We start from the raw sequence: 15278 nt of genomic DNA, 5'->3' as shown, positions 1-15278 counted from the left end.
GAATACTATACAATACGTTCTCTTTGGTTTGCTAAGATATTTAATATATGGACCTGAAATCTAAAATTCTTATAAGTATTAACACAACATACTCAAGACCAGAAAAACATGCTCAGAGAGTTTTATTAACATACCTCATAGATTGATTGATATTGTATATGGTATAAAATTAACTGAAATTTCGGATATCCATACATTCATATTAGGTATATTGGAGCTGTGCTGATTAGGTATTCACCCAATTGTATCCAAAGACAGACTGTCATTAGAAATATACACCCGATTTTTCACATTTTTGACACAAGTGCACATTATTATCAGAAAAAGATTCTATCCATATGCTGGTTGTAAATTTATCACCTGTCTTTATTAAGGGTGGGGCAATGAGTCCATCTTTTAAACTTTTGTACTAACCTTGCAGTAAGTACACTACCAAATATCTGCAAAATTAATTTTACCTACATATTAGGTCAACCAGAGGGATGAACATAAACGTGGATAAAATGTACCATAAGGCTTGTTGAAACCGTTTGTGTCGCTCAAGTTGCAATTAGAAATTGTAAAAGTAAATTGTAGGATGTGAAATAACACCATAAAGGTGGGAGTGTCAAGCCAATAGTTTATTTTTATAGGCTTCATATGAAGAGCTTGTATATCAATCTCTTTACAAATATTTTTACGCTTATATTGTTAGAATCTAAGAATTTGCTTGGCAGTAAATCAATTTAATCAGTCGATTAAGGACATATGTACATAACTGAGTGATCGATTTATTTATAAAATGCTATTTTGATAATGAATTTATAGATTTATGAATGTTCACAGTATAAAAAATGGTTTTCAAGAGAAAGAAAACTGATCGAATAATAACGATTTTGTATGTTGCCCAAAAAAAGCTACAAAAAAATTTGTCTGTGATTGGAACTGCAAAAAGCCCAAGAACGTTAAGTGGTTCGGTCTATTAAGAAGAAAAAAGGTGGAAGCTACTTACCACCTTTTAAGGGAAATGTATTTGTTTACACAGCTCGTAAAGTAAAATATGTAATTAAAACTAAACAAATATATTAAAAACTTCGTCATTCGCACACTTCCTTCTTGGAAGCGACAAGGCGGCAAATCGCTGCATTATTTGTGCAAGTAAGCCTAAGGAAAAACGACTCAAACTGTGTTGTAGTTGATTGAACCAAGCGCTCGTGTGCCGCATGTCGTATTTAGCGCACACCGTGCACCCATTAGGTATGTACGAGTTTGGCTGGCGGACCATGCCGGCGCTGCAGCAAAACCACTTGGCAGTGAGTATAAAATCCATACCAGAGGCGGCCTCAGTTTCACTTTCATCGAAGTACTCGGCACGCGAACGCGGCAACTATATAAGTGGCTCTGCAGTTTGTTCAGCAAACGGTTTAGTAATCCGCACGCCTCAGCGCGCAACGCGCAACGCCAAGTTAAACGATTAGCGGGCGTTTAAAAGGTATCGCGTGTGTAAACGCGGAAAAGCTGCCAAAGTCAGCTCATGAAATACATTTGTAAGAGGGCGAGGAGCAGGTGTATACCTATGGGCATGAGTACCAGCCACCGGCTATGAGTGAGCCGAATTGTGCGCTGTGGCGTGTTGAAAGGCAGCGATCGCGATTTTTGCTTCCCATTGTGTGGCAGTGACATTGAACTTGTGTAAATATGTTGCATGCTTCAGCCATAGGCAGGAAGCAAATTAAGGTGTTAGAATAGTGAAATAATAATTGTGGCTATTGTAGTGTTAAAAATAGTTTCTGTAGTGTTCTAATGACCTGAAATTATGAATCCTATATTTTCAACGTACAAATTATTTTATGGTGCTGACGACAATTGAAATGTCAAGTCACTCAAAGCTTTCGCAATTTCATCTTTCACTCACCTTACCAGCTTTAGCGAGGTGACGTTCTGTGCCTTTATCTATTTTCAATTTACATTGATAAAGATGTTGGATAGCGCCGGTTAGAAACTCGGATCCGTTACGGTTGCGTGAGGCAAACATTGTTTGTTTGGTTCTCTTTTTTTTGATTTGGAGAAGTTAGAGCTCGGACAAAACTATTTTCAATTACAGTTTTTGTTTAGCCAATATATGTGACCTGGTCTACGGAAAGGGGGCTTAGGTGTCAAAAAAAAGGAGAACAATTAATGATATAACGAGAAACTGACGATTATTTTTAACAGCTTTTCCCAGAAAACTAGTTTTCGCACGTTAGCTCCCTTTTCGTAGACCAGGTCACATATAGTATAACCATTTTATAACCAAAACTCAAATTTTGTTTCAATATGAGTGGTTTCTATTATATCGTTTTTCCTTCGCCTGTATTTTGTTATGAAAAGTGTTGTTTCGTTATTTTGCTTTAGGTGACGATATATAGTATGTAATATACTATATTTATTTTAAGGGCGTCCCAAAGTAAAGCGGGGACTTCTAAGTCCTCCATTGTACCTTTTAGCTGCATTCAAATACTTTTTGCATATAATACTGATAAAGATTTCGCGCCAAGGCTAAAGCAACTCTAAAATGAAAATATCCTCTTAAAAGACGATTATATTCTGTGCAATAGGTGGCTAGGGTATAAAACTGATATGAACTATGTATTTGTGTAGGTATGAAATGCTTTGGTCTTCGTCGTATTTTTAAAAGAAGAAGAAGAAAAGGCAAATGCAAAGCGAAAACCGAGTTGAGGCCGTTAGTAATGTAATTGTCTTCTTAGAGATTTTCGAATTGCTTCTTCTATCACATCTCTCAATTTATTTTGTGTGCTTATGAAGATCTAAAAGAGTGTATTGGTTAGCTTGTCGAAACGAAAACTGTCGAGGACGAAAATTGTGATAATTGTGAAATTCTTCTGGGTTTTTATTAAACACAGTTTTTCAAATATTCACTTCCCAAAATAATTCAATTGTATACACTGTTGAAAGCATACATACATACATATAAATCTATAGATATATGTACATACTTTATATGCCATAATCCTGCGAGCTTACTCTGTCACTGGCCTAGCAATATTTAGAGTTGATTTGCGAGCAACACGCTTCGAACATAATAAATGCTCGACTCGGATAATCGATGGTTTTTTTTCTGCTTATTAGCATGTTTTATTCCCACTCGTTTTCTGTTTTGTGGTTCGTCCTCGTCCTTTATGTGTAGACATGTACATGTGTTCAATTAACAAGTTTCAACGGGCGTGCGATAATTTAATTTTGTACAGTTAATTGAATTCGACAACATTACAATAAATGAAACAATAATAACAACAACAACTGAATAACCAACAAAATACACGTGTATATGCAAATTAGCGGATGAAGTAAAAATGTTTTAGGTACGGCAAAGCTTTCGAAATATTTAATATTCGTATTGCCACAATCGATATATCGAGATAACGGTCCAAATCAACAACAAACGCGACAAGCATACAAATACAAGAACAAATTTTTGTGTAACGAACAAACATGGGCAAAACATATTATTTACGGGTAAATATTTATTAACTACTTTTGATACTAAAATCAAACATAATTGGAGCTTGTACTCAATTGTCACTGTATTAATGTAAACTAATAATGGGCGTGATCTTTTTTTCATCTTTTTTTCAAACAATGTGTTTTTTAAAGCAATGATGGATTGCACTGCCATGTTTAGCCTTGTAATTGTGTAAATAAAAATGCAAAAGTTGAATTCATTAGAAACGAATTTAGAGAGGACTACCAATTGATAAAGAATATGAGCTCTAGATAAATATGTTAAAGAATTTGAAGAACTAGTTCCGTTACAGCATTGGCTGAAAGAGAATGAATGAAAATGCAGATACAATACCAAAGCTATACTCAATCCAATCCTGAATCTAACATAATATATTCAGCATCTTTAAGCAAGCATTAGAAATCTAGCTTTTAGAAATGTAGGAAAAAAGTTTAAGAAGAGCTGTGTTATACACTATAAGCCTTGTGAAAAATACTATAAAACACGCTTTCGAAAGTGACTTGACCAGGGCGTCTTGATAAATAAAAGGTTGGCATCATCGACAGTCGGGCTAATAAAGAAAGTTAAACACCACAAAAGAAGTGAAACTTTTAAAGGAAATAAAATGAACACCAAACCTAAAGAGACGATATCAAAGATGAGATGAGAATAAGACAAATATTGGGTGTTATCAATTACAAATTAAAATACTAGTGTTTAGGCTTCCACATTGTAAAGTTGACAGCCATAACCTTAAAATGGTATGAAATCGCTCTATTTAAAAAAAAAAACCAACTTTAAATATAAAACACAAAAATGTGGGCACTATGCAATATTCACGTCTTTAAGGGAAGTGTTAAAGAGATTTTAAAGGAAATGTTAAGAAGAAGCGTTGAGCCATATAATCTTTATAACAACAACAGTCATTAACCACATTGCGATTGCACTGAGAACTTTCTACGAATTATTTTTTTGGTGGTAGAAAAGAAATGGTATCATTTGCTTTGAAGATTCAAAGCGGGAAAGCTGGTGGTTTTACGCGAAAAATGAAGAAATGTTTGAATGTTATTCTAAACTCAACCAAATCGCTTAAGGCAACCAAAATAACTGTTAATATCCGTATAAAAAAACGCTGGATGTAAGTCTTTTATATAACCAGTTAGTAATTTTATGCAAGTCGATGGTCAAATGGGTACTTGATTACTTAGGCGTTTAAGATACAATGATAATTATAAATGAGGAAACTATGACTTTACAAGCGTATAATTGAGCGGAGTCAATGGCAGAACATAAAGGTTATCGGCAGTAAAGTTCACCCATATGGATGGGTGACGGTTATGACGCCGTCAAATTATTTCAAATCAAGGTCTAGTAGACTAAATCGGAATTATCGGCGTCATTATTGCCACTAGCAAAACTTATGATGACTCACTGTTTAAGAACGGGATTAGGTCGAGTCTCTGCATGATACTAACCACTCTCGCATGCTCTCTTAAGAATACTTTTCCAACACATCTTTTCCTATTATCTGACCTCTTCGTCTGCTGGGCCTACCATTAGCTGGCTTAAGTAACAGTTACATCAACTGGTGTATTGAAGAGGATATTTAGATTTCAATACATTGCATTTATGGTGAATTTTGTTTTATTTTAACAATATTGAATAAATTGTTTTTGCGATACTCAAAGTTTCAACATGCATTGTGTCTTTCATAGTAGCACGAACACATATACAACTAATTTGATTAATGATGATCCCATTCCACACATTACATTATATTGATTGTCATGTGTTGTTAAATCTAATAACTCAATTGTAAATTCCTCTTTCTTTTCTTTTTCGCAGATATTTTGGCTGCTTCTTGTATGTTCTACGAGCGTTTTCGCCGAAAATGTTGCGAACATAAGTGATAGCCTAGCGGTGGAAACAACAGTCGACACAGTAAAAGTAACATCGAGCATAGCACCTGCAACAAAGAGCAAAACAGAAAAACGCGACTCTTCAGATCAAGTTGGTGAGTGTGGTGGTAGCTTTGGTTGGCTGACTTGTTGTTATACTCTTGCAACATGTTGCTTGTGGTGTAAAAGATTTATACACCTAACGGTTGATTGTATCACCCAAAAGTAATCGAGACAGATAGTTATAAATAATGTAAAAGTGGGTGTGGCGTCGCCCTCTAATAGGTTGAATATACATATCTTCTAAAGCACTAAAGCTAGAAAAATTCGCTCAAGACAAATCTTTTTGGCCCTATATACTATACTTGTATATGATCAGGATGATGAGGCGAAGGGAAATCCGAGTGACTAACTGTCTGTTCGTCCGTCCGTGCAAGCTGTAATTTAAGCAAAAACTGAGATGTCTTGAAGAAACTTGACACAGATATTCCCTAGGAAAAAAAGAGACCGATTTCAACAAAATTTGGTACGTGACATTCAGACTGTGCATGGTTGCATCTTTTCATATGAACACAGTTTTAAACCTTATGCCTAAAACATTTTTCAAAGCCAATAAAACCTGTTCAAGCCACTTGGTACCGAATATTTGGAGTCCTTGACTTTTTACCGCAAATATCGGTCAATGTGTTAAATATATAAATGAAATTCAGGTATAATCCTTCCCTGACAATAGTATGTCTGTGTGTTAGAAATGTGTTGAATCTGGTCAATACTTCCCTTAGCTTCCATATAGCCAATACAACGAACTTCCAGGTGACATTATTCCGCATATATCGCTCAAGATGTGAGTTATCTCCAGGAAAATGAGAGAACGTGTTTTACTGATAACAATGTGTCTTTGTACTTGAAATGGTAACCGTATAACTTACAAAACTTATGCACCTTAAAATATTTCCCTGGCAAGTTGCAAGAGTATGAAATGTTCGGTTAATCCTGAATTAACTTTAGTTGTTATCCTAAGAATACACCTTTCCAGCGTACAGAAGCAATACACATACTTTAATTTTGTAATATTTGCAGGGCCAACAGCATTCACAAACAAAGAAGCTGCTCCTTTCAGACCCGTAACTAGTGGAAGTTATCAACAATTGCCTCCTCAGCCGCAGCCATTCCAATCATCCCCTGCTCCTTCTCCAATTAGTTTTCAACCAACAACCGTACGTTATATAGGCGAAGAGGCAGCTCCACAGGTAAGTCGATAGCCCGAAATATTTTTTCGGTAATACGATATACATATGTATAAAATGGATATCGTACACTACCTACAAAAGAGTTACAAAATACCGAAAATGACAAATGTTCAGAAGGAGCAAAACCAGTTCCTGAATTTTTTTTTGAAATCGTCGACCATAATATATAATATCACCTTAAAAAGTGTCTTACTTAAATATTATTGATTTTATAGTTTAACAGAGAAATTAAGAAACATTTTCGAGTTATCATATCGAATAAAACAGTGGTAATCACAACCATTTCATTATTCACACAATACAGCAGAAAATTTACGATTTATTTTGGTTATAGCGACGTAACTACAAATAGTTCTTTAGCTGATACTACGTAATAGGCGTGGCACCGCCCTACTTTGAAATCTTATATCTCAATTGGTATGTGGTAGCCAACCATTATTATTATGTACTGTAAAAAATCGGACAACAAACACACGCGCTTCCCATATAACTTAAAATTCCATCAATAGGACTGATTTTCTTCCGCCGCGACTGTACTTCGGTGCGTGCGCGCACCAACTGGATTCGGTAAAGGGCGTTCCTAGCTAACGAACGAGAGGCTGGTCAGTTGCTCCGAACACCTGCAGAGTCAGGAAGACGCCGTTTTTTTGTGAGAGCTGCAAGCCGAAAAAACCGCGTTCGTTAGAGCAGAGGTACGCGATTTAATTCTGGGTGAAACTTGGTAAATCTGCGACAGAGACGTTTGATAAGTTCATGCAGGCTTACCCAGATGTTGCTTTAGCCAGAAGTGGTGTGTTTCGGTGGCACCAGGCATTTTTGGAGGGCCGGGAAGAGGTCGCTGATGAAGATCGTGCTGGGAGACCTGTGACTTCGACAAACACAGACTCGTGTGCGCAAAGTTTTGAACTCAGACCGTCGACGAAGTATTCGTTTAATTGCCCAGATGTTAAATTTATCAAAATCTGTGGTTCATGACATTGTGGCGGAGCACTTGAACATGTGGAAGGTGTGCGCGAAGATGGTCCCAAAAGTGCTCACTGACGACCAGAAATTGCGGCGACTTGAAGTGTGCTAAGAAAATTTGACCTCGACTCTCATGACTATTCCGGTGAATGGCTTCCGTGACGCCATGCTTGGAAATCGCGCTGCTAGCGCAGTATCGTCGCAGTAGGAGCCGTCAACGTCAACCAATCGAAATTCTTTAAACAAGTATTAAGGATATGAGGTTTTGACTAAGGTGTTGACTAATACCATCTTTATTCAGCGCAAAACCACACAATTTTTAAGAAACTTTTCAATTTAGTTTCATTAAACATCACATTTAGACCAACTTGAACGGCTATTGGGGTGTTTTGGCTCAGGTATACTGGACAACGTATTTTCAAGAAATTTTTGAATATACATATCTACTAATAAAACTTATATACTTTTAGACATATCTTCTAGTATCAGCATGCCACATTCCAATGAAATGTTTACTAAATTTATCCATTTTCATGCAAAAAATGTATGCTGTTATAAATGTAAAGCATGCTCTCTATCTGATTAAGATATGTTACATATTGGTCTTGATATATCAGGTTCACAAGTCACCCGAAGGTTCTGGAAAATCTTTATTGAGATAAATGAGGAGCGTCGGCCACCATTGAATTGACGTTCAACCCATTTTTAATATGGATAATTGCTATTATCAGGAACGGATTTTCTTTGAATTTCTCTTATATATCTCATCCATCGACTAATATTTTCGAAAAAGTGAACCGAAAATATTCACGAGTTAATTCATTTTTTGGTACCTAGATGAATTTTGTTCGATTTCGTAAATTTTAAAAGATTTTACGATTAAATGTACAAACGTTCTGAGTGAAGTTTAAGCTCTCAAATGTAAACTACTGCGATCCCCCGTGGCAAATTACAGTTCTATATCTTAATTTAGTGTTTAGTTATGGCAATTTTTATATAGCTAACGGCCATTATGTATGGCGTGGCGGATGCAGTCATAGTTTTCTGCGTCACATCGTTCGATGTGTGGAAAGTGTTCCTTTGAAACTAAATGTCTCCGCCCACGATTCAATTTCAGGCATCAAATAGTCGGTTATCATGGCCATTGACGGTTACGTTCTCACCGGCATCATTTTTGAAGATATATGGCCCACAATCACACCAAACCGTTGCTTTTTTCTGAATGACATGGTAGCTCTTGAATACTCTTCGTCCCACATGTGGCAATGTTGTTTGTTTACATGAGCAGGATATGGGCTTCATCGCTGAACAAAATTTGGCTCGAAAACGTCGGATCTTTTTGGAACTTTTCAAGAGCTTATAGAGCGAAGCAATGCCGTTTGGGAAGGTCGAGCGACTGCAGTTCTCGCACAAGCTGTATTTTGAACGCTATCAATTTAAGATCTCGACGTGAAATGCGCCAAGTCGTTCCATACGTCATTCCGAGTTGCTGCGAACGGCGTCGAATCGACTATCCACGGTTTTCGTGTACACTCTCAACTACGGTTGCTATATTTTCTTCACTGCTGCTGGAAGTGGTCCATTTTGTCGAATATTATTCAATAATGAATGCTATTATTGCAAACAGTCATATTCTTCACAGAACGTGAATTTTCGTAATAAAGTTGAACGATTTGTTAACGTTGTTCAGGCGTAAGTGTTTCCAAGATGAAATGCCAAACAATACTGTACAAAAATAACATGACTGCTTAACACGACTCACGTGTGACCTTTCAAAACAGGCTCTTGAAAAAAGTACATCTGCTTGGATCACCCGTTATACACATATAACTTTATATCTAGCTCTATAATTTTCAGCTGATACAAAGCTTTGTTAAGTGAATAAAACTATCAATGCTTTTGTGAGATTTGCTCTCGTCTACTCTCTTTTACTGTTTCTTAAGCTGATTTTATCATTCCCAAGTAAAATATTGGTATGTCTTCTTAACCCTGAGATGCGCACTAGTATTTGTTTTATGCCGTTATGATTTCATTTGTATTTAAGTTGATTGTTGATGATTAGTTACAACATTACAAAAGATCTAAATTAATTTCATTTCAGGTATATTATGACAGGCCTCCAAACAGTCGTCCAGTCTCCGGACCCTCAAATGGTGGAAAATTTTCTAATTATGTTGATGACAACATTCATTATGGCACACCTATACATTCCTTTCGAGGGCCTTATCAGCAGCACCTTGAGCTACCACCACCGCAGTCACTGCATCAACAACAACAACAGTACCAGCTTAAACACCAGTATAACCAACAGGCGGCAAAGCTACCGCCGAATCTGAGTTATGCCGAAGGAGGTTTTATACCGTCGGATCGGCACTTGCAGCAGGAGCAGCCACCGCAACATTACAGGCGACAACACACGCACACACAACAACAACAATCGAATGAACACCACAGTCAACAAATTCAACAACAACAACCAGTGATTCAAAAACATTCACAACAACAACAACAGCCATATGTTGCTATAGAAAAACAACCGCAGCCGCAACAGTCTCAGCAGCAACAACAACAACAATCCCAACAGCATCAACAACAACAATATCAGCAACCTTCACGCCAACAGATCCATTACATCATTGCCATTCCGTTATCGTATGTGCGACAGCTGCAATATCAATTAGCAGCACAGCATGGAGCAACGCCCCTGTCTCAGCTCCAACAACAAGCACCGCCGTCAGCGCCAGTGCCCTTAGCGGCACCGCGTGCCCCCCAACCCCCACTCATTGTTTTGCAGCCAGTTGGAAGCGGAGGCGGAGGCGGCGGCAGTGGCAGTTCATTAAGTCGCGAACTCTATCGCACACAGCAGCCCATTCATTATGTGTCACATGCGCCGGCGCCGGTTAACCCTGCAGCCGGTCCACATGTTCAATCGCCGCCGGCGTTGACGCCACAACAATTGCCTTATCCGATGAATTTGGTCCTTTCAGCATTGGCGCGACCTCGACCGGCAGTGTACCCGGCTTCGCAGTTGTTGTACGTGCAGCCGCAACTTATTCGCCATGCACCACAGCAGCAGCAGCAGCTGCAACTTCAGGTCAAACAACCTCATCACTTGCCACATTACGGTAATTAAAATGCATTGCCGCTCAAATATTCGCCTTCCGTCATTATCATAATATCCGAAAGAGATGGAAGCGCGGCATTGACATTCCGCGATAGTAAACTGAATTATACATTCATATGCACATAATTATAGGGGAAATCTTTTTCGCATTGGCCGCAAATACTTTTAGGTAATCGTATTTGAAGTTGGCTATCCGAGATAATCTGGAAAGATCAAGCCAAGCCCCATCAGTGGGAGTTCCAGTTTCGTGTCTTTGTTTTTACTTTGCTTCCTTTATAGCAATATCTTACGTAGTATGATAAGATTGAGGACTTAGTTTGGTATTTTTATCAAGTGCTCTTGACTTGAGTACTATAAACTGAAAATTATTGAAATGGGTCCGTTTTCAGCTGGCAATATCAAGCCAGAAAGAGTATTTCCGACGTTAAAATGTCCTGCGTACGCCAGCACGCATCTAAAATCACTACCCACGGCGGCCGTCTATCACTGAATTGGAAAACTAATATTGAAAATTCGTAAAATATTTAAGACCGTTCCATGTTTCGAAAAAAGTTTTTCAAAACAAACCTTTCGCTTTACTAAGATGCTTTATTAAGTACTACCTCTGTTTATAGAGTTTGTATATGTGTACTATGTTCAGCTAAGACTATGTGTGTATGAACATACATATACATATATTTTTTTAAGTTAAAAACTGAAATTTAAACTCATTAATTATCAATTGCAGGTCATGCATCGGATCAACAGCAGCCGCATGCCATCGAAGAGCGCAACACGCAGCTATCAAAACCTTCGCAACCACAACAACATCCACATCCAGGGACGCCTCGTGGCGGTCCGAAACCAAAAGTGAGTCAGGCGTCATCACCTCCGCCCCCCGCAGTAACTTCTTCAGCTGCACCACCTCCTGCCTCACCGCAACTGACTACTGCATTGCCGATACAATCGCCATTGCCCATAGCACCACCGGTATTGTTCTATGGCCCCACCTTTGTGCAACCACCGCAGCCCGAGCAGCATTCACTACCACCATCTCCCTATGCCAGTTACTTTCAAGGACAACTCGGACCAGCGCCGCATGCAGCAACATTAGTCAAATTGTCATCGCCGAGTGCAGTGCTTGCGCCACAGACTGCTCTTGCACCTCCCTACTACCACATTCAGCCACCACCCAGTGGACCGTCACCGTTTGCAGCAGCATTAAGCCCACAAAGCCTCTTAGTTGCAAAAGCACCTCTTCAGTTGCAGCAGTCTTCGCTTCAACATCCACCACCAGCATTGTCGGCATTCAGTGGCCGGCCTGCAGTCTATGTGGCACCGCAGGATGCCGTCGACAGCATCGGCGGGGCGCCATGGTCAGGTGGGGGATTGCCTTACTTTATACATCCGGCGGGTGTGCACTATGGAACGCACCTATATAACCCCGGCACACCCTTGGTAACACAAAAGCTGCTGGAAAATGTAGCAAATGCTGATGTCGATAATCAGCAGCAACAACATCAACAACATTTGCGACCGGAACCGGATCGGAAGCAACAGCAACAACAATTAGGTTCAACAGCGACAAGTGGCGGTAATGACGACAATAATGCCATTGTTAAGTACCCTTAAGGTAGTAGAGAGGTTAGGGTGTTGAGATCATGAAAAATGGGGCGAGAACAGAGAAATTTTGTTACGTTGCCACGGTGATGCTGACTTCTATTCCATCGCAATTCGATCGTAACGAGACTATTCAAATTATGTTTTTTCCACTCACCTCTCATCCTTTCAGTATAACATTCATACCGTTATTTATTTGCTCACACAACTCTATAATCTATATATAAATGACCTAGTGTTTTAGAGATCGTACAAGTTATATTATTTCGAAAATAAAGTAAATGTGTAATTGTATTCAACTGAACTTTTATATTTATATTATATGCGCCTTATTTGCACCACAGAAGATAATTTCAGGAAAGCTTTTTCGAAACTATGGGAGGATCTCGCAACTTTTAGATATTTTGCTACAAACTCGTACAATAAAATAGCATTTAATATTTAAATAAAGAGAGTAAATCTAATTAAAGGTATTTGAGGATTATATGTAGCCACAATGAAAGATTCCCATGGAATTTAAAATTGTGGGAAGTACATAGGTACATAGGTTGATTTGTTTGAATTAAGTGTTATGTACAAAAATTGGTTGAAATTGGTCAACTAGGTGGCTGATTTGCGTCCACACCCCGACGGAAGAGAAAGATGATAAGACCACAGATGTCTTCTATGAGCTTATGGAGCACACCTATGAGAGCTGCCTCCGCCACGATGTCAAAATCGTGCTTGACGACTTTAACGCCAGGGTGGGCAAAGAGGGGTTGAGGCTGATCGACATCGCCGGGGTCCGAAATATGGTTATCTGTAGTACTAGATTCTAGCATAGAAAACTCATCAAGCCATCTGGCTGTCTCCGGATCGAAAAGCCACCAACCAGATCGATCATGTTGTGATAGACATAAGTCACAGCAGCCGAACGATTTTCTACTCGTCTTGCACTCCTGCTCTCTGAGAGCACTCTTCAGCAACTCGGTTTCAGAGAACTGAGGAACGGCATTTCAAGCTCCTTACGTACAGCTGCAAGCGAAACTTTTGATTTTCGGAAAAGGCAAAAAAGATCGATCATTTGTGATAGACATAAGTCACAGCAGCCGAACGATTTTCTACTCGTCTTGCACTCCTGCTCTCTGAGAGCACTCATCAGCAACTCGGTTTAAGAGAACTGAGGAACGGCATTTCAAGCTCTTACGTACAGCTGCAAACGAAACTTTTGATTTTCGGAAAAGGCAAAAAAGGACTTCACAACAAGGAGCGTTCCAAAGTAAACGGGACTTTTTGAATCTGGCGCCCCTGTTGGCGCCATCTATATGTCGACTGGTGCGTTCGAATCTGCTATCTCTATCGATTGTCCAGTGAGAATTTCATGACATTTCATTCATTGGAAGTGAAATGATTGCGTTTTAAGTGTCTGTATGTTTGTGTTATCGGTGCGAAAATGAGCTTCGAACAAAGAGCCAACATTAAATTTGGTTTTAAAATTGGACCGGCATCTCAACGCTTCCGCAGCCGCCCTACAGCCGAGATGTGACCCCTCCCCCGGACTTTTTTTGTTTCCCTATCTGAAAGGCAAGCATTATGAGACGACAGAGGGTATTCAAGCAGTATGCACCTCGGCTGTTAAGGCTATTCCGGAGTATGCCTTCCGTGACGCCTTTAATGCTTGAAAATCGCGCTGGCAGCGCTGCATCGACGCAGAAGGAGCCTATTTTGAAAGTTTTTAAATAATTGTAACGATTGGTTCAATATTTTTTTTAAGTCGACTCAGTCCTATTACTTTTCGGACGAACCCTGTACCTTCCATCTAATAGTTCGCAGCGATAGTTTGACTTTTACACCGAGAGATTATCTATGCCATGCTAAATTTTTCGACATCCATACAAAAAATAAATAAATCTCGATAATTATAAGGTCAGATTATGTGTAGGTCAAAAATGTTATCCCTCAAACTCTATAGTGGTGATAGTATTTGCGTCATTGCAATCATTTTCCATGTTTCTATTCATGTATGTATATAAAAATGAAGGTGATATAAATTTATGCAAATATCCCGGTGCGATATGTTTCCATGTATCCTCTTTGAGCGAGTATGTGCCACTAAAAATGAGATGCTCACAGCTCACCATGCATATCTAATGACACGCGTTTAGCGAGTGTAAACAACAATTAATATCCATAGACTCAACAACTTTAAGAGCGACCTTTGAGGTTGGAAAAACTTTTTCAATTACCGCATTTAGAAAATTTCATCCACACACCCTATACAGAGTACATACATTTATAGAAATTATATTTATTCTATTTTTTTGCGAAAGTTAAGCATTTTTAAGTGCTAAAACTTTTTAATGCGTCTACTGGATATATGAGTACATATGTATATGTACATATAATTACATATGTAAATGTACTTTATGTAGGTGTGCATCAGCAGCCGAGTCACCTGGCGATGTTCCCAAGTTTATGAAAAAGCCGTTTATTGAAGGAACGGTGACTGCGGCTGTAGTGCTCAACAGGCTCTGTGATGGTTTCGTGAATGTCGGTAAACCGTGAAAAATGAAGGCATGCGAGTAACAACCATTGTGGCAGTAATAAATGCAAAGCTTCCTGATTTAGATGTGTTCTTAAAAAATCTTTTCTTAAAAATGGTCATCAGGCTGTATTCATTTTGATAAGAACGGAGAAAAATATCGGAAGAAAACTGAACAAGATTCACAATTTGATTGTTAACTTTTAAAGCAAATCTGAAAAGGTTATATGACTTTTCAAATTTACACTAAAGAGTCGACATCATTAGTTCGACTTGTTTCGTTCTTTCCAAATTGGATAAAGAAAACATTAGAATGATTTTTCGTGTACGAGGTGTGTTCAAAAAACGAGAATTTTCGCTGTTTGAAAAAAAAAAATTATTCATTCGCCTACATTAATGTTCAAAAACGAGAGCAACAATGCCGTTATTTATAACGATACAT

The 15278-nt window shown here is 38.6% G+C and overlaps 1 protein-coding gene across 3 annotated transcripts; it reads left to right on the top strand.

Annotated features, from left to right (window-relative positions):
- The first annotated feature begins 1353 nt into the window (after window positions 1-1353).
- On the top strand, window positions 1354-12609 carry LOC126759673 (mediator of RNA polymerase II transcription subunit 15). 3 transcript variants are annotated; one of them, XM_050474669.1, is made up of 6 exons: window positions 1354-1471; window positions 3228-3495; window positions 5327-5495; window positions 6460-6629; window positions 9694-10717; window positions 11444-12609. In XM_050474669.1, exons 2-6 carry the CDS (start codon window positions 3472-3474, stop codon window positions 12325-12327), a joined length of 2271 nt encoding a protein of 756 aa, XP_050330626.1. In that variant the 5' UTR covers window positions 1354-1471; window positions 3228-3471; the 3' UTR covers window positions 12328-12609. The 3 variants fall into 3 exon arrangements, with proteins under 3 accessions (XP_050330626.1, XP_050330625.1, XP_050330624.1); XM_050474668.1 differs by having other exon boundaries at window positions 1354-1671; XM_050474667.1 differs by having other exon boundaries at window positions 1354-1716.
- Window positions 12610-15278: the final 2669 nt, after the last annotated feature.

This window comes from Bactrocera neohumeralis, chromosome 5 (genome assembly GCF_024586455.1).
Source record: "Bactrocera neohumeralis isolate Rockhampton chromosome 5, APGP_CSIRO_Bneo_wtdbg2-racon-allhic-juicebox.fasta_v2, whole genome shotgun sequence".
Classification (NCBI taxonomy): Eukaryota; Metazoa; Arthropoda; class Insecta; order Diptera; family Tephritidae; genus Bactrocera; species Bactrocera neohumeralis.
The sequence above is the reverse complement of the archived record's forward strand: the minus strand, read 5'-3'. Positions and strand labels throughout refer to the sequence as shown.